The sequence below is a fragment of the Polypterus senegalus genome, chromosome 3 (genome assembly GCF_016835505.1).
Source record: "Polypterus senegalus isolate Bchr_013 chromosome 3, ASM1683550v1, whole genome shotgun sequence".
In the NCBI taxonomy this organism is placed as follows: Eukaryota; Metazoa; Chordata; class Cladistia; order Polypteriformes; family Polypteridae; genus Polypterus; species Polypterus senegalus.
In genome coordinates this window covers 264803965-264826247 of record NC_053156.1, presented here as the reverse complement: position 1 = coordinate 264826247, position 22283 = coordinate 264803965, and the positions used below count along the sequence as shown (strand labels likewise).

At 41.0% G+C, this 22283-nt stretch overlaps 1 protein-coding gene across 7 annotated transcripts in view; it reads right to left on the bottom strand.

The window, feature by feature from the left end:
* Positions 1-14876: 14876 nt before the first annotated feature.
* The window catches only part of LOC120526125, a 41342-nt gene continuing 33935 nt past the window's right edge, over positions 14877-22283 (bottom strand). For all 7 annotated transcript variants that reach the window (XM_039749075.1, XM_039749073.1, XM_039749070.1 and 4 more), the window contains 2 exons: positions 19790-19990; positions 14877-15426 (listed from right to left, as the gene is read on the bottom strand). In XM_039749075.1, the coding sequence (XP_039605009.1) occupies positions 15227-15426; positions 19790-19990 (401 nt within the window). In that variant the 3' untranslated portion in view covers positions 14877-15226. The remainder of the gene's footprint in view (positions 15427-19789; positions 19991-22283) is intronic.

Here is a 22283-nt window from a genome sequence, read left to right as displayed (position 1 = left end):
TACAGAGACCAGACAATGTCCACATTGACCAGGCGTAGATGTCAATCCAAGTCAAGGAGGCAACAGTGCTAACTGCTGGGCCAGCTCATCTAAATTATCTACTTCAAGCAGAGTAAATTCATTCATCAAGAAAGCAAACTTAACATATTTACTATTCTTTTTCAAAGGTTAAAAGAAAGTTACATTTTAAAAATGAATGGCATGAATTGATACTTTACCACAAATCCAAGTAATATTAAGGCAACAAGTACCTGAGAGGGTAAAGTTAGAAATATATAAATCAATGTTACTTAAACTGCAGTTCACGCACAGGTATTGGCATTCATTACATGGCAGTAAACATTTTAAATGATAAGAATCTTTTTAAAGTGACAGATTTTACAGTAAGAAAACAATAAAAAAAAAAGGAAGAAATATTGATCCTTGGCTTATTTTTCAAATATATGCATCATATATGTGGTACTTAAGGACACTGTAATATCAAACTATTTAAAAAAACAAAGATATTGTAAACACTGAAAAGACTTTCAAAAATGTAGAACACAAGTGAACTATAGTTTAGTAACATACTATTGAATTCAGCACAAATAGCCTTCAATTGACATGATTATGTGGGCTCTAAGGCTCATATTTAACAACATGGATCCAGTTTTTAATCCGCCAAAACTCACAGAATTCCAAGTTCCATCAATTGAATTATATTATAAATACCGAAGCTTGCTTTTTAAAGGAATACTCCACCCAAAATTATATTTTTATATGTTACTTACTCCATGTACAAGCAGTTTGTAGTGATGACTAATAAGAAACCTTAACCTCATGTTTTCATATAGAATGTTTAGTGACAAAACAGGCTTATAGAAGACATCCATCCATTATCCAAACTGCTACATCCTAATACAGGGTTACAGGGGTCTGTTAGAGCCAATCCCAGCCAGCACAGAGTGCAAGGCAGGAACAAATCCCAGTCAAGGCGCCAGCTCACCGGAGGGCACTCACACACACACACAAACACACACTAGGGCCAATTTAGGATCACCAATGCACCTAACCTGAATGTCTTTGGACTGTGGGGGGAAACCAGAGCACCCACGCAGACACGGGGAGAACATGCAAACTCCACATAGAGAGGACCCAGGAAGCGAACCCAGGTCTCCTAAGTGCAAGGCAGCAGCACCACCACTGCGCCACCATGCTGTCCCATGTTGTAATTAACATATAAAAATAGCATTTTTGGGACAAGTATTCATTTAAGTGTAAGTTTATTGAACTGAAGATGTGCACTAGTCACTGCAACTTCAGTAACAGCTAACACTGAATTAAATAAACACATCATTTAGACTAATAAAATGAAGCTATTATGGAATATCATGTTAATACTCAAACTCTCAAGCTTATCACTGGTTCTGTTCTTGACCCACTTTGCATCACATGACATAAGATCAGTTAAAGATGAAGTAAACTTGGCTCTGTTCGATAGATAGATAGATAGATAGATAGATAGATAGATAGATAGATAGATAGATAGATAGATAGATAGATAGATAGATAGATAGATTTACTCGTACTTGTCCCCAGGGGGAAATTTGTTTATTTACAGAAGCTCTTTAAATAAATAAATGTACATAAATAAGTACATCCATCCATCTTCCAACCCGCTGAATCCAAACACAGGGGTCTGCTGGAGCCAATCCCAGCCAACACAGGGCACAAGGCAGGAACCAATCCCAGGCAGGGTGCCAACCCACCGCAGGACACACACAAACACACCCAGGCCAATTTAGAATCGCCAATCCACCTAACCGGCATGTCTTTGGACTGTGGGAGGAAACCCACGCAGACACGGGGAGAACATGGAGGGAGGACCTGGGAAGCGAACCCGTGTCTCCTAACTGCGAGGCAGCAGTGCTACCACTGCACCACCGTGCCGCCCATAAATAAGTACATAATTAAGTAAATTAATAAATACACACACACTTTGGATAAATAAATACTGTACATAAATAAGTACATAATTAAGTAAATTAATAAATACACATACACACACACACTTTGGTCCAAACACACACTGGAATTACTATAAATATTTAAATATGTTCAAATGTACAGTATAGACTCTATATTTTATTAGTAGGATCAAATTAGACATGATTTTACTTCAGCAACTCACAGAATCATAACAGAACATCTAAACAGGAAGCTCCTCAATTTGAACATGGTCTATGTCATAGTTATCTATATCATAGTTGTCAAGTCAGACAGTAAAGTTGTGTGAATATTAGTCTGAGTCTCCAACCCTGAACACAGGTCTCCCTCAAGGATGTGTTTTACCTAAACTCCTTTTCTCTCTATATGTAAACCACTTTTTCTCCAGTAGCCCACCTTAAAACTCCTGAAATCTGCTGATATACTGTCCAGAAACAGGGCTAACATGCAGTATGACATATCTGTCTATCTGGCCAGGTGTATAACTTTTACATCCTTTACACTGTGATCCTAAATACTCTCAAAATGGCGGAATCAGTCGAGTATTTTAGGAGACAGCCACTTTCACTGCTGTTATGGGTGTGGGGGGGCACTATCAATGGGGTGGAATCACTGATGTTCTTGCACACCACTGAACTGGAATTAAAACAGAATGTCTCTTGTAAAAACATCTTAACCACATTTTCTTTTACACATGCAGCACAAAAACTTAGATTTTTTAGGACTTTCTCTGAACCAGTGTGGTTTGGTGGTTCATCTTCTCACACACAACATAAACTGCAATATGTGATTTGAAGAGACAACAAATTTACAACTGCACCCTATATAGGACCCATATACTGTACATCTAAAGTCGGGAAATGGACATATAAACTAAGACCAGACTTGGAGTATGCAAATAAGAAATAATAGTTAAGTATGCTAATAGTGTCCTTCATACTGCAATTAGTCTAGTCAATCATAATTTTTGTTTTACCTAATTAAACTGATGACAGTCTCACCTGCAATGTCTTTTCCTGATTGTTATTTTTAAGCCAGTATTTCACCATGGCTTAATTAAATATTTATTTAATCTTATTATTATCTCTAGAACATTTTTTGTATTTGCATTATTCTGTTTTTGTTCTTGTTCTTTCTGTGATTTATTATTATTTATTATTATTATTATTATTTTGCAATTTTATAATATGTTAGCACTTCTAACATATTATAAACTCCCAGCGTGGAGTTTGAATGTTCTCCCTGTGGTGTGCAGCTTAGGTGTGCATGTTCACCCTGAAATGGGCTGATGTACTGTCCTAGGATTGCTTCTGCCTTGCATCCGATGATTGCTGAGAGACTCCAGCTTCCTTGTTACTCTTATCTAGACAAGTGGGCTTACAAAATGAATGGGTACTATATTAGTCTGCATTCGTCTGGCTGGTTTTCTGCTCTGTCCTCTTTATGTGGAGCCTAAGTGGGCAGAGCCATCTAATTATGCAGCAGTATAAATTGAGAAGCTGCTATTCTCACAGACGCTTCAGCGTGGCATTTTTGAATTTGATACTGGTTTCTTTTTTGTGATTTTGTGCTTCTGTATATATTCTGTCCCTGATTTATCTTGGAGATACTTTCAGCATTGTGATACCTGAATTTCTTTGCTTTTTCATTTCTTTGTCCTCTTTAAAATCCTTCTTAATAAATGACCAAATAAGCAACTCTGAATATGTTTGTCCTTGACAAGAGATATTATGGTTTCCCTCTCATACTTTCTGGATACTTTGAGACTTTGAACTTTAAAAAGCCGTAGCCCATTTTTTGGGTCAGTGTAGGACAGAAGCCTGCCATCTGAGTTTGTGGCTAGGTTCCTTGGATTGAGGCCTATCCTGTTCCACCAGACTTGTAAAGTGCAGGCCTGACTTTTTGTTTTAGAGGCCTGTATGCATTTTTGAGCTTTGTTGCGGCAGGTATCACAGCACCAATGAATTTATCATTTTGATCATCATAACATGCAGCCTGCCATTCAGATAACTGCAGTACCACATGATTTATCATTCTTTATTTTCAGCACATAACATAAGAAGGACTTTTATTTCTCATAATTCTCAGGTCATGATGGAATTTTAGGGCATGTTTTAAAAGCCTTTGGCAACCAATTAGCGATCGCGATCAACATATTGGGCACCCCTGACTTAGAGTATGTGAAATTAATGTAATTCTACAAGTAGTCCTAATGTTCTATGTATTTTTTCGGTAATATGCACTATACTAACATTTACTGTTGTTGCACATAATTCTTCTATATTACCTAGAAATAAACAATCATTCATTTATTGAAGATTTTTTCTCCGATATTCATTTTTTCAATATAAGCATCAAAGTAAAAAGAACAAAAAAATGAATACATTACCACCAAAGCAATGAGAACCTATAAAAAAGAAAACAAATGTTACTTTCCATTTACTTTATATAATGTGAACTGCATTCATCTGATCTTCCAAATATACACATTGTATTTTTTATTTTATCTTTTAAGATTTTATTTTATTTATATTTTCTCAAAGTTTAATTATCTGCACCATGGTACAATATCTACATGACCTGTCAAAACTGAAATGCTTTGTTAGTTTTGTATTCCATCTTCATTAAAGGAATACTTCACCCAAAAATTATTTTTTTTATTTTAATTATCACATGTTGTTGATCGTGATGGCAGAGAAAAAAAAATGAATCACATGTTTTCATGAGATTAAAACTTCTGGATAGTTTACAAATCTATGGAGACAAACAGCAAACCATATGAAAATGTCTATGAAAAAATATGCCTAAACTCAAAGAAGACGTGCATTTGATGAGTTAGCTCAGGGACAACGTTTAAGGCATTAACAGCAAGAATATTTTTTCAAAAACAACGAGAAAGTGTTTTTTCATACATCATGATTAATTTCAGGATGCCTGCAGCCCAGGTAAGCCCCTGCAGAAGTCTGGCTAGAGCTGTATCGATGTGGACAGTTACTTAGATGTGAGATTAGGCAATAACTGACTTAGTGAAGAAAGAATTAGAAGAATCCATAGCTGACAGATAAGTCGTTTACAAAGAATCTGGCTACCTCTGATTACTTCCAAAGTATACTCAGTCATTTATTTCATCTTTTTAAGACATAAATACAGTATAGCACAATGTATTTTTGCTACAGCATATGCAAAACTATGTTTTGTTATTTTATTATTAATATGCCTTTGTTTCTATGCAGTTCACCCCCAGTTGTATTTTAATAATGGCAGTTAACAACAAGCAAAGCAGACACCCAGGCAAAACAACACTGAAGGTTCAAAGGCTGCAACTACTTCAGCATCAGTCCAAAAACATGCTCTTTAGTAAATAAATAACCAGAAAGTGGAATGAAAATCACTACAAGGATAAAAATCTTAAAAACAACTTAAAAATTAAATTATCCTCATATCATGTACATACGTCCTTGGTATGTTCTAATAAAAATGTACCAAGCATAGTTTTGTAATTTCTACCTTGAGTTTAACACAGAGAAACTAACTAACAGATTGTTTAATTTGTTTGAGAGTCCAAATAAAAACAGAGGTTTTTATTTGGACAGCCACATGGAGTCCTTAAGACTTATTCTGGAGACCATTTGTCTAATCCAGAGTGGTACAATGGCAGAGATGCCAGATCAGGCACCTGCTTCACCACGACACTGTTCTGGATTAAGTGGGTTTAGAAGATGGATGGACAGTCTAAACCAAGGGTTCTCAACGTTGGTCCTGGGTGCCCACTGTGGCTTCAGGTTTTTGCTTCAACCAGATTCATAATCAGTGACAACTGATAACACATAACACTGATCTCAATTAATTAGCTGGTATTTTTTTTCTCTTCTCTTATTCTACACTAAGAAAGCACAGAGGCATGATTTTTACATTACAAGATATTTTGAAATATTTCCATTTTTGCTATAGATTTAAATGTTTAACTCACTTTTGAGGTTTTCATTATATTTTACCCTTTCTCTGTGCAGTTTGCTCCCTTCATTGTATCTTAATAATCTATATATATAAAATTCTTTTAGCGTTTGAAATGGAAGTTACGTATGACCACAGAACATATTATAATACAGGAACTAATCACTTAGTTTGTAGACAACATTTTTATATTGTCTTTATGAATTGTTATTATTTGTGTAAGAGTTACTTTACTGATATTGAAAAGAAGTAAACACAAACACGCTGATGTATCCCATAGAAGTGCGCCCCCCGTCGCCCTCTCCCAGCCCTCCTCTCTGGACTCCAGCGCTGAGCCGTTCGCCACCAGAGAAGTTTTATTTATTCATCCATGTGACAGTCGCGGAAACTGTCACATTATAACTTTTTTTTAAATTGCCAGTACTTGATAGTAGAAGAGATGAGGAAAACAGCTTTGTGTCTTTCTACTTTTTAACTGCGCCAAGCTGTAAACAATGTGAAGATGACACTGCCTTCAGCGGCGAAGGGTCGTGAGAACAAAGTGGACGCTTGGAGGCGCGGAATGTCGGGCTGCTCTGCTGGGTCGAGAGCTTCACAGTTTCGGGCGGTGTCCTCTCTTCTCGCACTGTTTGTGACACTATGAGTGCCCCATCGGCTCCTGGGAGAGTGGAAATCATTGCGAATGAGTGTGATCTTTTAGATCCCTGGTAATCCATGGTTTGTTGTTAGGGTATATTTTGGTTGATTTCATGGGCTGTACTATGGTGAACTCGCAGAATTGTGTATAACTGCTTACAGTGTCCATTAATTCTTCAATATCAGAGTTGATTTTTTTAAACACTGACCAGTCCATGCACTCAAAACAGACACGCAGGCACTCAACAGAGTCCTCATCCCAGACTTTAATTTGTCTACTTTCCAGCTTTTCTCTCTTAAAAATCTGTAACAGTCTTAGATTGGAATAAGATGAACACAATAATGATCAAATGAACTCTGCGTCGGTTTTGTTCTCAATTCAAAAGAATCATTGATCAAGCACTCATTTGTGACAAACTGGGCAAGTGACATATTGGTAAAAATTCTAAGTGTTTTCTTCAGTGCACACTGGTTAAAGTTTCCTAAAATAAAACTATTAGATTTGGGAGACAGCGATTCAAACCTCTGTATTATTTTGGAGATTTTGTTAAAGGCCTCACCCACCACAGCCCTCAGGTGAATATACACGATCTTCATGAAAATCTGTGGGAACTCTCTGGAGAGAAATAAACGGTAGGGCGCAGAGAGGCAGTCAGAGGTTCTACATCTTTCGTTTTACGCCATTGTTTATTTATATAAAGGCAGACTCCTCCACTGTGCGACTTACGGGTGATGACAGAGTCTCTCTCCAGACGTAATGGTGCACTAAATCCATTTTTCATCAAGTGATCATCCAAGTCATTTCCATTTAGCCAAGTTTCTGTAAATGCCATAACTGGGATCTATTTTACTTTGAAAGCGTACACACGTATGAAGTTCATCTGCTTTATTTCAGACAGACTGAACATTTCTAGTTCAAACAGTCAATAAGGGGGTTGTTATGAAGATTTCTGGGTGTAGCAAGAAGGTTATTTGTGCCAAATATAACTTGTGAAATGTATTTCACAAAGCCATGCAATTCAGCTAAGAGAATGAGAGACTGCTAGGGACAAATGACAGCTGTAAGTCAGGTTAGGGAGATTGGCAGAAAACATGTGAAGCACACAAGCAGGTTATTTTAAAAGGTGCTGATGTCAGCTTCAATAATATGGTTAAAAAACTGAGAGTTAATAACCAGCCAGTTCTTCTGGTAATCGCCCGTATCTGAAACGAATTCTATGAATTTGTTCTTATGTGTTTATAATGATGAAGATCCAGCATGACGTTAGAAGTGTCTCGCTATGCCAACAACATTTCTCACTGCTGGATGGGACACCTGTGTGTCAGCATTCTCCCACTTGGCTGTGATGTACCTTTGTTTCTCTCTGGCCCGACTATGTACTGTATGTATACAGGATTATGTATTGTGCTCTGAGAATTAATGTTATCTTTTAAAGCAAGTTAAATACATACCATATATACTTGTGCATAAGTCAGGGCTTGAAACCCAAAAAACCAATCATAAAATCAGACCCAGATTCATACGCCCATTTAAAAATGCAGCACTTACATTTTTTTACATCTTCTTGCTTACTCCAATCTCACACCAGTTTCTCAGACACATCAAATTTTGTTGCAGTAGCGCAGTTACCAATTTCTTTCACCACTTCAATCACTTTAATTTAATACCAGCTTCATATTTTCTTCTGATCGAACGCTACATCACAGATAAGGAATGCTCTTACGATAAAGTTGTATGAGGGTGTGAGATACAAAAAAAAAAAAACACAAAACAGTGCAAACATCGCATTAAACAATACTGGAAATTATACATTGTCACACACGCGCGCATGGGAGGCAGCTAAAGGGCTCGAGTGAAGGCAGTTCTGAGCCATGCCGGGATGTGGCAGAGCGCACTAACTCTCTTTCTCACTTCCCTGTAGACCTAACCCGGGAGGTTCCACCTGTCTCTCTGGACGTCACTTCTGGGACCGAGCCAATGGAGACAGACCTTGCCAGCTCCGGCCCCCCTGATGTCACATCCGGGACTAAACCAATGAACGATGAACACGTGCCCGATCCTTATGACCTCACTTCCTGCCTCCCCCTTTAAAAGCCTTCCCTTTTCCCTTCTCTGACAGTCTTGTTTTGGACTCTGTTGTAAGCACTTCAGTGCTGGTATTTGAAAGAAAACGACCTTGCAGCCAGGATACCGAATTACATGGGTGGCTGCCCCAAACCTTTTTCTGTCTTTGTCTCATTTTGTGACAGTGGCGTAGCCGGCAGGATGGAGAAGTCCCAGAAGAGAAGGGGACAGGACCTGCAAAACACCCAGGTGGGAGCGTACCGGGGCCGAGTATTCAGGCGGGGAGGGTGCCCCGTGGTTCGGCGAGACCCGGTGCGGGCTCCGCTCCCAGCACGCAGAACTAGGCCATCTAGAGAGGCCAGGGAGTGTGCGGGTGGGGCTCACCGAATTGGGCTGCCCTGGGGGGAGAGAGGGACTCAGTATGCTCTCTTGGGGAGAGTGCCTGCCCCCCAGTGAAACCACAGCCCCATTTACCACCTAGGGGTGCCCCAGACTGGCAGGTGAGTGAAATAACAAAGTGGAGGTTGGACCCTGAGAGGCCGACCAGTAAACAAGCCTGGTCCTTATGGGCAAAAGTATGGCAGTGGCTACGGCCCTTGGAAAACAAGCCCTACCAGGTAATTGAGCAGGTAGCTTGCTATCTGCTCCTGAAAGCACTTCCCCAGGGCTTCACCCAGCCGGTCTGGGGCGTGCAGTTTACGAACATGTCAGGGCTCATAGAGCTTCTGGAAACACAGAGGGCGGCCTCACACTCTGGGAGAGCAGAACCGTCCTTCTGTCAAACTCAGCCGGGGTATGTCCCAAGACCTAGCCCCTCCCTGTACAACCCGGAGCTTGTATCGGCGTCCGGCGCTGGCACGCAAAACCGCTTGGAGGCGAGGAGGAATGCAGGTGGAGGGGGAGGAGGGCTTGGTGTGCTCTGACAAACCCGTTGACGGTCCCGCATACAGCCGTGGTGATCGTTAACGGTTTAAAACTTCCGCTCTGCTCGATTCCGCAGCAACATTTCCATTGTTGCCCGCCACTTTGTGCTACCGCGACAATGGCTAAAATTCAAGACCAGTATAACCTGTGTCCACGGGGAAACCCGCTGGTACAGGACCGCCGCTGTGTCATTAGCTACGGAGGGTCAGTCCAGAAAGTAACCGTGGCAATCCTTCCTGATCCTCCACACCCGGTGATACTAGGGCGGACTGGTCTGAAATTAAAAGCGGTGAGACACATACCACTCCCGGGGTTAAGTTGGGCCTCGTTATGGACGGAGATGAACCGTCTCAAGCTGCCTCCACGCCGTGTAATCAGCCGGCAGAGAGAGGTGAAGCAGCCGTCCTGGCTGACGTGGCAACTCCCGGGCCGTCGCAGGCTGACACGTCATCCACCAACGCGGCGGAGCGGGAGGAAACCACGCCCATTGAGGTCGGCGCTGACCCTCTCTCCGTGTTGCGGTTTCAATTTAAAAGACGCCGGCTTCTTTCAAAGGGAGCAATGGAATGACGACTCCCTGAAGTTTGTAAAAAATGCAGTGGTCCTTGTCAATGGCCAGCGCACTAGTCAGTCGATGCCACAGGGCCCCTACTTTGTGCTAGATAATGACCTCCTTTACCGTGTAGCAATGCATGACGGGCAGGAGACGAGGCTGCTGCTAGTGCCGCGTACCTTCCGGCGGCAGGTCTGCGAGCTAGCACACGCCCACCTCCTAGGTGGCCACCTGGGCACCGAAAAAACTCTGGAGCGGATCAAGCTCCGGTTTTACTGGCCAGGAATTAATGAGGAGGTTCGCTTTTGCGCTTCCTGCCCGGAGTGTCAACTGCGACAGATTCCTAGGAGGGACCGTGCTCCTCTTGTTCCTATTCCATTGATTGACGTTCCCTTCCACAGAATCGGGTCGACCTGGTGGGACCTCTAGAGCCCTCAGCCCGAGGACACAAGTACATTTTAGTCCTCGTGGATTATGCTACACGATACCCCGAAGCTGTTCCGTTGCGCTCAGCTACCTCTAAAGCCATCGCACGGGAATTACTAGGGGTATTCGCGCGCGTGGGGATCCCCAAAGAAGTCTTGACAGACCAGGGGACCCCTTCACCTCGGAGACGTTCAAGGAGACTGCCAGATTACTGAAAATAAAGCATTTAAAACCTCGGTGTATCATCCTCAAACCGACGGATTAGTAGAGAGGTTTAATCAAACTCTCAAGCAAATGCTGCGTAAGGTGGTCAGCGAGGATGGAAGGAACTGGGATCAGCTCCTCCCCTCGTCCTTTTTGCCTATCGGAAGTCCCACAAGCCTCCACGGGTTCTCCCCTTTGAACTACTGTATGGGCGACAACCTCGGGGCATATTGGATATTTTGAAAGAAGGCTGGGAAGAAGAGGCTCTTCCCACCACTAACATACTGGAGTATATCGCGCAGTTACGATAGATTTGGAAAGATTCGCCTGTCCTTAAAAGTCACATGGAGGAGGCTCAAGCAGCACAGGTTCGCTACTACAACCGCGCACGCCTCTTCGGGAGTTCCACCCGGAGATCGGGTCATGGTCCTAGTGCCTACCTCCCACTCTAAGTTGCTTGCCCACTGGCAGGGCCCCTCTGAAGTTAAGGAGAGGAAGGGACTGGTCGACTATTTGGTGAGTCAACCCAATCGTCGGCCAAAGGAGCGGTATATCATGTGAACCTGCTGAAACCGTGGAAGGACAGGGACCCGATCCCTCCTCCGCCAGCCCGCTCACTCTTCGCCACACACACGACCTTAACTTTGGCACAGACTTGAGACCCAGGCAGCGGCAGGAGCTGGAAACAGTTATCCGGACCGCTCGAGAGGTAGTCAGTGAACACCCGGAAGGACCTCTCTGATTGAGCACAACATTGTGACAGAGCCGGGGTTGTTGTCCGAGAACGCCTGCACCGTCTTCCCGAGGCAAAAAAGGCTGAAGTGGAGCTTGAGATCAAGCGCATGCTGGAACTAGGTGTAATTGAGGAAAGTTATAGTCCCTGGTCCAGCCCCATTGTGCTCGTCGGTAAGCCTGCCGGAAGTTGGAGGTTCTGCAATGAATTCCGTCGGCTTAACCAAGTCTCCCAATTTGATGCCTATCCAATGCCACGCGTGGGCGACCTCCTCGAGAGGCTTGGACAGGCTCAATACCTGACCACACTTGACATGACAAAGGGTACTGGCAGGTTCCTTTAACGGACTCCGAAGGAAAAACGCGTTTAGTACCCCTAGCGGACACTGGCAGTATCGTGTCCTTCCATTTGGGTTACACGGGCTCCAGCAACCTTTCAGCGTCTGGTGGACAAAGTGCTTCGGCCTCATAACTCATACAGTGCTGCCTACCTAGATGACGTGGTCATCTATTCCAGCACATGGAAGGAACACCTACAGCATGTCCAAGCGGTATTACGGACACTTGGTGAGGCGGGCTCGGATTAATCCCAAGAAATGTTTCTTTGGATTAAGCGAGGCCAAATATTTAGGCTACCTGGTGGGTCGGGTACCGTAAGGCCACAGTGCTCCAAAATTGATGCCATTCTGAAATGGCCCGTCCATGAACCAAGCGGCAGGTCCAAGCCTTTCTCGGGTTAGCGGGTACTACCGCCGGTTTGTACCCCGGTTTTCGGAGAAAGCGGCGCCCTTGACTGATTTAACAAAGAAGAGGGCCCCGAACATTGTGGTATGGACTGCAAAACAGACACTGCATTTGGTGACTTGAAGAAGGCCCTTACGTCCGCACCTATTTTGATGGCACCTAACTTTTCTTTGCCTTTCATCCTCCAGACGGACGCCGGACACAGGCCTGGGAGCCGTGCTGAGCCAAAGTGTCGATGGTGTGAACACCCGTCATGTTCCTGAGCGGAAACTGTTGGACCGGGAGACCAGGTATGCGGCGGTGGAGAGGGAGGCTCTGGCGATTAAATGGGCGATCACTCAGCTGAGGTACTACCTGTTGGGCCGTGAGTTCACCCTTGTCACGGACCATGCACCTCTACAGTGGATGGCCCTGCACAAGGAGTCGAATCCGCGGGGCACCCGGTGGGTTCTTGACCTGCAGCCGTACAAGTTTTCGCCGTTCATCGCCGGGTGCTCTCCATGCCAACGCTGATGCTCTCTCGGGTTTACGACCTCTCGGTTAAGGTCGCCCGACCCGACGGGTCTGGGCTGAGGGGGCCTTGTCACACACACGCGCATGGGAGGCAGCTAAAGGGCTCGAGTGAAGGCAGTTCTGAGCCATGCCGGGATGTGGCAGAGCGCACTAACTCTCTTTCTCACTTCCCTGTAGACCTAACCCGGGAGGTTCCACCTGTCTCTCTGGACGTCACTTCTGGGACCGAGCCAATGGAGACAGACCTTGCCAGCTCCGGCCCCTGATGTCACATCCGGGACTAAACCAATGAACATGAACACGTGCCCGACCCTTATGACCTCACTTCCTGTCTCCCCTTTAAAAGCCTTCCCTTTTCCCTTCTCTGACAGTCTTGTTTTGGACTCTGTTGTAAGCACTTCAGTGCTGGTATTTGAAAGAAAACGACCTTGCAGCCAGGATACCGAATTACATGGGTGGCTGCCCCAAACCTTTTTCTGTCTTTGTCTCGTTTTGTGACAACAGTATAATCAAGTCCTGACTTATCCATGGGAGAGCTTAAACAAGAGTATATATGGTATATCTCTTTTTGTACCATATTTCTCTCTTGTAATTATTTTCCGCAATGGGTACAAAAGCAAAAGGGATGGTGTTGGTGCTAGTCAATGCATCAAGAAACACATCCCTGGGAAAATGAGCACTCCCTTCTGGATACTCAGGGATCGAACTCCACATAGTTTTTCAGTCTTTCTCAATTAGCAACTCTTTTTCCTCTTTTTCATTCTTTTCAGGTTACGTGACAGTTACTTGTATAACAAGTTACTGTGTTAATAATAGTGCTGAGATTCGCTGAGGAATCGGGTGGTAGATATGTATGTTCAGGTAAGTTCCATTGAAACAAGTACTGTCTGCTGTAGGAAACCCCTGTAGGCTGATAGGATGGGTAGCATGAAGACCCCAGGTCAGATGAAAGTAAATCCAAACGATGAAGATAAGATTAAACATTCTGAATTTGTTTACTTAGCCACAACACAGTTAAGCACAAAAAACATAAAAAGGATTAGGTAGACAAATATAAATGTATAAAATAAAAATGTAACAAAAAATTAAAAAAACAAAAAAAACCAAACATGTAGCGAGACAATCCTGCTGCTGATTGCTACGAGTGCAGTGCCCTTTTTAATATAGTTTCCAGCTAAAGCCATGCTTTCAGGAGTACACTTTGTTATTTTAAATGTGAAATTGTGCAGTTTCATTGTATGATAATTTATGGTTGAAAGTAAATGTTCATTCTGCGACTGATTGGCATGTTGTTTAATTCTGTAGTAACGGAAAAAATATCAAAATTATTGTTGTCATCTGTTTTGTGACTAAAAGCCAATTCATTTTTTAAAGAATGCATTCCCTTCTTAAGTATTTGTTTTGGTTACTTACTGGATTATATTGTATAACAGAATGATATGCAGTACAGTAATGTTCTACTATGATTGAGTATGAGCAATATGTGAATTCTATTTGGACACCTAAAATCTGAATGAACTAAGCTTGGGCTGAATGTCATGGTCCCCTGCGGGCAGGTGGATAGCCCCCTGATTGCTACCTATATAGTGCCCATATGTACATTGTGAGTTTGGCCCACCCGCAGGAAGCCCATAGTTGGGTCTTCTTTATTTTCAGCTCTAGTCTGCTCTGCCTGCAGAAAGCCCCAAGTGGGCCCACAGGGACTTGTTTGCTGGAAAGCTTTCAAATTAAATGAATTTTATTCATTTACAATCTTTGTTTTAAAAATATACTCATTATTTTCTGATTAATATTTGAAGTGAAAGTTTTGCTTCATGGAGTTTTGCAGGACCTGGCCGAGTTAGCTGTAGCAAATTAATTCACTAACACATCTAATTAAAGAGAAATTCAGAGAAACTTAATTTGGTCTAAAAGAAAGGTGTAACCGGGTGTCATCTGCGTACGAGTGAAAATTAATGTTATGTTTTCTAATATTAGATCCCAATGGAAGTATGTAAAGTGAAAACAGTAAAGGTCCCTGTACTGAGCCTTGCAGGACACCATGTCTTACTTCTATATATGAAAAAGGTTGCATGCATGTATAACAAATATTACTGTTTTAAAAGGTCAAGATTTATTTCATATATTAAAAGCAAACAATAAGCGCACCATAAACCTTTTATTAAGCTTAAAGTACAAGAGACACTCTTACCAATAATACTAAGAGTTCTGAACAAAAATATTTAAAGATGAAACAAAACCACAGAGAGAGGGATGAAAGATAAGTCTTTACAAAATCATTCATATGAATCATGTTGTTATCACAAAAATAAAATGATGAATGGTAACACAACACATCATTACAGAGGGACATTTCTTAAAGTACAGAAGTCTTCATGCAAAACAAAATCTTCTTCTTATGTCATTCATGGTGTTGATAATTCAGTTTTCTGAGACAATCCCTTGGATGCATCATTCTTGTTGCATGTCATGATCCTTCACTATTAATTTCATAAGTCAGTGAGACAGGTGGAAATCTTTTCTAAAGCAACTTCATTACTCTCGCATTCAAGCAAAAACTGTTTTTCGTGAAAAAGACAGTCCACTGTTAATATCACATTTGGACTTTCAATGAACCTGGTGCTGTCTGTGAATATATATTGAGGATTTGGCGTGTGATGCATGACCACTAGAATAACACGTTCAAAATCTGTAAAAGAAAAAAAAAATACAGTGTATATATATTAGTGTGTGTTATATATATATATATACTAGCAAAATACCCGCGCTAAGCAGCGGCGAAGTACTGCATTAAAATTTTTATTAAGAAGAAAATTAAACCTTTTTAAACTGAGGGAAAAAATGCCAATAATTATTTGTTAAGGATCTCTTTGTATACCATGTTGTCAGTTCGGCCCTCCGGTTGTAACATGACCAAGCTGTGCGCTGAGCTTACTCTTGATCATGTAACTTACAGTTGGCCATGTGAACAGTAATCTTGTCTCAAATCTCACAGCTTGGATTGCTGCTGTCATAATCGGTTTGAGTTTCATGGTTTGTTTCAATTACGACAGTATTTGCAGGATTTGTTGTGTTGAAGTGACATTTGGCATCTGTCAAGCGTTGTAAGCACACAACGGTTTCATCGATAAAATCACATCCAGCTTTTGAGAGTTTAAACATTCATAAACATCAAAGTGTCCACTACTGAAATCGTCACCTGTGAATCTAAGATGTTTAAGAGGCATTGGCGGTTGTCGAAAGGTGTAAAATATTTGGCCATTTCGGTACACTTGAAAGCGACAACCGAACAATTCAGCAGCAGCCATCAACTAACATGCAGAACCATAGGTGAAGGGCTTAAGCATTTCACTCTTATAGTGCTCCTGTGTAATATAATTATCTCCTGTACCGTCATCAGTCCACACCTTGAACCTGTCCCAGTCATTCAATACATAAGACAGAATGTTCCTCCGGATATCAAGAGTGAGCCTGATATGGCCGTGCAATATGTAACAAAGAGAATGGAAAAGGCAGGTGCCATCTCCGGGCATGGAAACCACTCGGTAAGTGACAGTTCTTTGATCGATGGTGATCATCTCGATAGACATGGTAATGGGGGTTGGAATTATAAAGGAAATGGGTACCTGAGCAATGTAAAGTAAGTGTAAAATACCTCTACAATAACTATAATTGTAATAAACAAACAATAAAACAGGGGAGAAGCCGTGGATTAAACAAAAAGGCTGTAGTTATCAGTAGGGAGACGTGAATCCCGTGGCGAAGCAAGGAAGGGAATGTAGAGACCGGAGCGACGGATGGTCTTATATAGGCAGGCAGCCAACAAAGTGGTAGGCGCTGGGATGGGGACCCAACGCCACCTCACACGGTGACCGAGGTGCAGGCTATGGACGTATATATGAACGTAATTAGGATTCAGTCAACGCTGGGAACCCGTGTACCAAATTTCTTGAAGATGGGCCCATAAGTAACAAAGACTGTTGAAAAGTTCAATATGGCTGCCAACAGTGGCATCATACCACCGAAATAAGTACGTACATTGGTTTCGGTTTGTGCAGGGAAGCCGCCTACCAAATTTCGAGAAGATGGGGCCATAAATAAGAAAGTTCAACATGGTGGAAGTTGTTGATCGTTATGACCATTACGCGTAGAATTTCGAAATGAAACCTGCTTAACTTTTGTAAGTAAGCTGTAAGGAATGAGTCTGCCAAATTTCAGCTTTCTACCTAAACGGGAAGTTGGAGAATTAGTGACGTTGGAAGGTTCAATATGGTGGCTGACAGTGGCATCATACCACCGAAATAAGTACCAAATTTCAGCCTTCTACCTACACGGGAAGTTGGAGAATTAGTGACGTTGGAAAGTTCAATATGGCGGCTGACAGTGGCGTCATACCACCGAAATAAGTATGTACATTGGTTTCGGTTAGCGGAGGGAAGCCACCTATCAAATTTCGTGAAGATGGGGCCATGAATAAGAAAATTCAATATGCCGGACGTTGTTGACCGTTATGACCGTTACGCGTCGAATTTCGAAATGAAACCTGCTTAACTTTTGTAAGTAAGATGTAAGGAATGGGCCTGCCAAATTTCAGCCTTCTACCTACATGGGAAGTTGGAGAATTAGTGACATTTGTAAAATTCAATATGGCGGCTGACAGTGGCATCATATCACAGAAATAAGTACGTACATCGGTTTTGGTTAGCAGGAAGCCACCTACCAAATTTCGTGAAGATGGGGTCAGCCTTCTACCTACACGGGAAGTTTGAAAATTGGTGACGTTGGAAAGTTCAATATGGCGGCCGACAGTGGCGTCATACCATCGAAATAAGTAAGTACATCGGTTTCGGTTAGCGCAGGGAAGCCGCCTACCAAATTTCGTAAAGATGGGGCCAAAATAAGAAAGTTCAACATGACGGATGTTGTCGACCATTATCGACTGTTATGACCGTTACGTGTAGAATTTCGAAATGAAACCTGCTTAACTTTTGTAAGTAAGCTGTAAGGAATAAGCCTGCCAAATTTCAGCTTTCTACCTACATGGGAAGTTGGAGAATTAGTGATGAGTGAGTGAGTGAGTGAGTGAGTGAGGGCTTTGCCTTTTATTATATATATATATATATATATATATATATATATACATATTTATACATAATCAATCACATTCTGTGTTTGGGGTGGCACACTGGAAAATTAGTGCTTAAGTGCCTTCCCTGTGTAGTTTGTATGTTCACTCCCTGTTTGTGTAGGATTCACCCAGGGTCCCTGATTTTCTCAAACAGCAGAATCACATCACGTTTGGTTAATGTGAAAATCTAAACTATTATAGTGGAAGTAAATTTGTCAAGTGTGCCTACAGACATTAACACTGCTTTAATGAGATATTGTGAGTGTGCAACTGGATGATTCCACATGTGGATTATGTGACACAAGTAACGTGAGATTTTTTTCATGGACATCTTGATATTGTGTGCTGTCATCCATCTTTAGCCATTATTGATTTACATTGTTTCAGAATTTTTTTATAACTACTCTGCATTAAAACATGAGTTTTACAAAAATCTGCTATTGCTACACTACGTGGAGTAAGTAACATATAAAGCAATATTATTTTTGGGTGGAGTATTCCTTTAAATTACAAATTGGGCCAGGGACTAAACCCATCAAATGTGATTTCAAGGGAATCATGTAAAATCTATGGATAATTTTGTGTTTAATAAATTGGGTTTTTGGAGTTTTGGAGGAATTATTTACTTCTTTAAAAATTGCATTCCACCTCAAGGAGGAAAAAAGATGCAGATCTAAATGTCACTTGACCAAAAAGGCTACAAAAAGGACATGGCAGCCCTAGAAAAAGTTTGGAGAAGAGCAACTAGACTGACTCCAGGGTTAGAGGGGATGAATTATGAAGAAACATTAAAAGAGCTGAGCACTTTCAGTTTAAGCAAAACAAGATTAACAGGAGACATGACTGAAGTGTTTAAAATTATGAAGTTGATTAATACAGTGGATTGTGGCTGTCATTTTAAAATGTGTTCTTCAAGAACATGGGGACACAGTTGGAAACTTGTTAAGGGTAAATTTCACACAAACATTGGGACGTTTATCTTTACACAAAGAACCATAGACACTTGGAATAAGCTACCAAGTATAGTGGTAGACAGTAGGAGTTTAGGGACTTTCAAAACTCAACTTGATGTTTTTAGAAGAATTAAATAGATAGAACTGGCAAGCTTTGTTGGGCTGCATGGCCTGTTTTTGTCTAGACTGTTCTAATGTTCTAAAAAAACTAAAAAAAACGGTGAGATGGGCCTCTTGCCTGCATCATGCAGCTGTGCATATAGCGCAGAGACCAGTATGCATTTAAACCTGGCTGTAAAAACAAAATGAAAAAACTGATGTACAAAGTAAATTTTGTAATTTGATATTTCAGTTTGTTATTTGTTAATAGATTTGTAAAAAAATGTCTAAAATCAGGTTTTCACTTTGTAATGCTGGGGTATTAAGCATTTCTTGAAATGGGAAGTTAATTTAAATGATTTTCACATAAGGCTGCAAAATAACAAAATGTGAAAAAAGTGAAGGGGTCTGAATACTTTCTGAATGCACAATACAATTGATTTTCCTGATTTTAATGGCTTTACAATTGATATTTTCAACTTTACACTAATCTAGCTATAACCTTCCACATGGCAGGTGCGTTTCCCATTCTCTTCTAAGCAGTTATGATGGAAAACATTACCGAAGACAGCAAGGTGTAGTTTAGAAACAGTGGTCACCTGAATTATATTTATCTAACAAATAACACACCCTATGTGAAAGCCTGCAACACTAAAATTGTGCCCTGCAACACCAAGAATCAAGTTGAAGTTACAGTATATCAGAAGAAATAACATTTTTCCTGCTTTATGCTTAAGTGATATCAGCAGTGATTTGCTTAGCACATCAATTTCTTTTGTGTTGTCTATAAAAGAATGCCATGTTTGAATAGTTTCTGGAAAGCCCTAACTACAAAAGACTCCTGTGAAAACGTGTGTTGGTGCCTCACTTACCTTTAGTTTCGGAAAGCACTGCATTGATATCAGTTCCAATTCGAGAGACAACAGGGCAGAAAACCAGGAGCAGTTTTTTGAAATCAGAATCATTGACTTCAGAAAGTGAGAAACCTTTACACCGCAGCTTGTGAGATAGTTTACTAAGGAAAACACGTCCTGCGCCATAGGTTCTGCGTTCACCAAAAATGTTCATTTCAACTGTTGAGGAAAACAAAAGAAAATGACAGCAAAATATGATTGGAACAAAAAACAAAAATAATCATATGGTATTCAGTAAAATAAGTTTCAGGAACTTTTTTTTTTAAAGACAACATTATTTGTACTGATAAATGTAGTTGTTATCCAAGCCTGAAAAATTGAATAGTCTCTTCTCATATGTGAAATATTTTATATTCTTATAAATGTATAAACAGAGGTTTTGGAGTAATACTTGTATTAAATAAAATTTATCATTAATATATTTACTAAAGCATTTTAGGATCTTGAGAAGAAAAGTGTATAGGTATAAATGTGAATCAGAATTGCACCATGAATGTGGCAGACACACTAGCCTCTTATCCTTGATCTTTGTGTAATGTGGAAAATGTGCCATTTTGTCAACAGTGTTAAAGTCCCTAAGACAGTGTTTCAATTTTGTGGGATATAATTTCAATATTGAACTGAGAAATTCACTATTTCAACAACCATCAGAGTTCAATTCACTAAGGAATTCAAACACAGCATCTGAAGAAACTCCTGCTATGGAGTTAGACTGTCTTTGTGGAGCATAACGATTATAAGGCTGCCCTTACTTGAGCATGAAAGTAAAGTGGTCCATGATTCATTCTAAGCCAAAATCAGATTTAAAAAGGCACCAAGTCATTTCAGGTTTTAAAGTAAAAGTGCCTTTTATGTACAATCAACACCCTTCTATTTAGCATTAATTATGGAAATCTGGCACATCATAGAATAGCTAGCAAAGCTATTGCGTTTCTCGTCTAAGGAAAGACAATGAACCATATATGAACCATAAGTATTTTCAATATCTAAAAGCTTTTTAACTTCAAAATACAGTTTTTTGATTGAGTTATTCTACCTAAACTATTAAATATAATAAGTAATAATCAGATTCTTTACTTAATCAAATCATCAAACACAAGGCACCCCCTGTACTTTTTCTGTGATATTCATTTGACTGCTGGGTTTCTTTCTTTCACAAGTGAAAAGTAGAACTGAACATACAAGCTTTAAAGCATCAAGATTATATCTGTTTTCATAGCAGATCAAATCAATGAGAATTACATTTCATAGGCGGTTCAGAGTAGATACTTTTTTAAATTAAAATATTATTGCAAATTTTAACTTTCCTCAAACTTGTTTTGTATATTTCAGATTTGATAAAATCTTAATCTTAATTCAGATTAGCAATGTTTGCACATTTTTAATCCTCACAAATAGAGATGTGTAGTATGTGAAGTGTGACTCAGTAAGCTACACTATAGGAGTATAACATTCTACAGTAATATTAACAGTACAGTAGGGAAGAAGCTACACTACTGGGGAGATAAGCATGTACTCCTTTTGGTTATTGAGACATTAAAGAAAACTTCTGTCTCAACCACTAAAAAAATAGTATGGCTCTTCACAAAGTAAAACTGATAGTGCATAGTCAACTTTTATCTATAGGCTAAGTAAATGAAATTTATAATGTCAAAATGGATGTGTTGATTTATTTTGTGGAATTTCAAAATGAAAAACTTAATGGGCTCCATACTTCCTAACCTGCTTATCGAGGGCAGGGCATCAGCCTGTGTCAGGAGGAAAACACACACATACACTCATACACATATCAGGGGCCAATTTAGAATCACCAGTTCACCTAACCTGTGTGTCTCTTGTCTGTGGGAGGAAACCGGAACACCCAGAGGAAACTGTGATGCCCGGGTTACCAAACGTTGGCATACTCCTCCTTGTACTCAGGACATTGATAGATGTAAACCAGGGTGGACTGGGCAAGGAGGACACATAACAACAGAGGTAGGTGTAAATGAGCAAGCAGAGCTTTTTTTCCCCAACCAATGTTCAAACAGGTGCAGTCATCCCTTTGTACTGGCTTCCATCTTTCATAGTCCTCAAGGACCCTGTCACCATCCCTTGCCATCTGTGGGAGTCTCCTGGAGTAGCTGGTCACTACTGCTGTTCCAGATGCTCAGCAGGGCACATTCTGAACTCCCTGCCTCCTTTCTGTAGTAGCACAGGCTTAGCCACAATCCTGATGCTTTGTCTTTTTCTTTCCTTTTAACCTCTGGTCTTTCTTACTCTCTTTGCCTTTCTCTGTTCCTTTCCATTTTTCCCCAGGTGTTTTTACATTGTTGTGGGCACAGCACACCTTGTGCCCTGTGTTGGCTGGGATTGGCTCCAGCAGACCCCCGTGACCCTGTATTCGGATTCAGCGGGTTAGAAAATGGATGGACGGATGGGCACAGCATCCTACTTACTATCCACGGAGTGC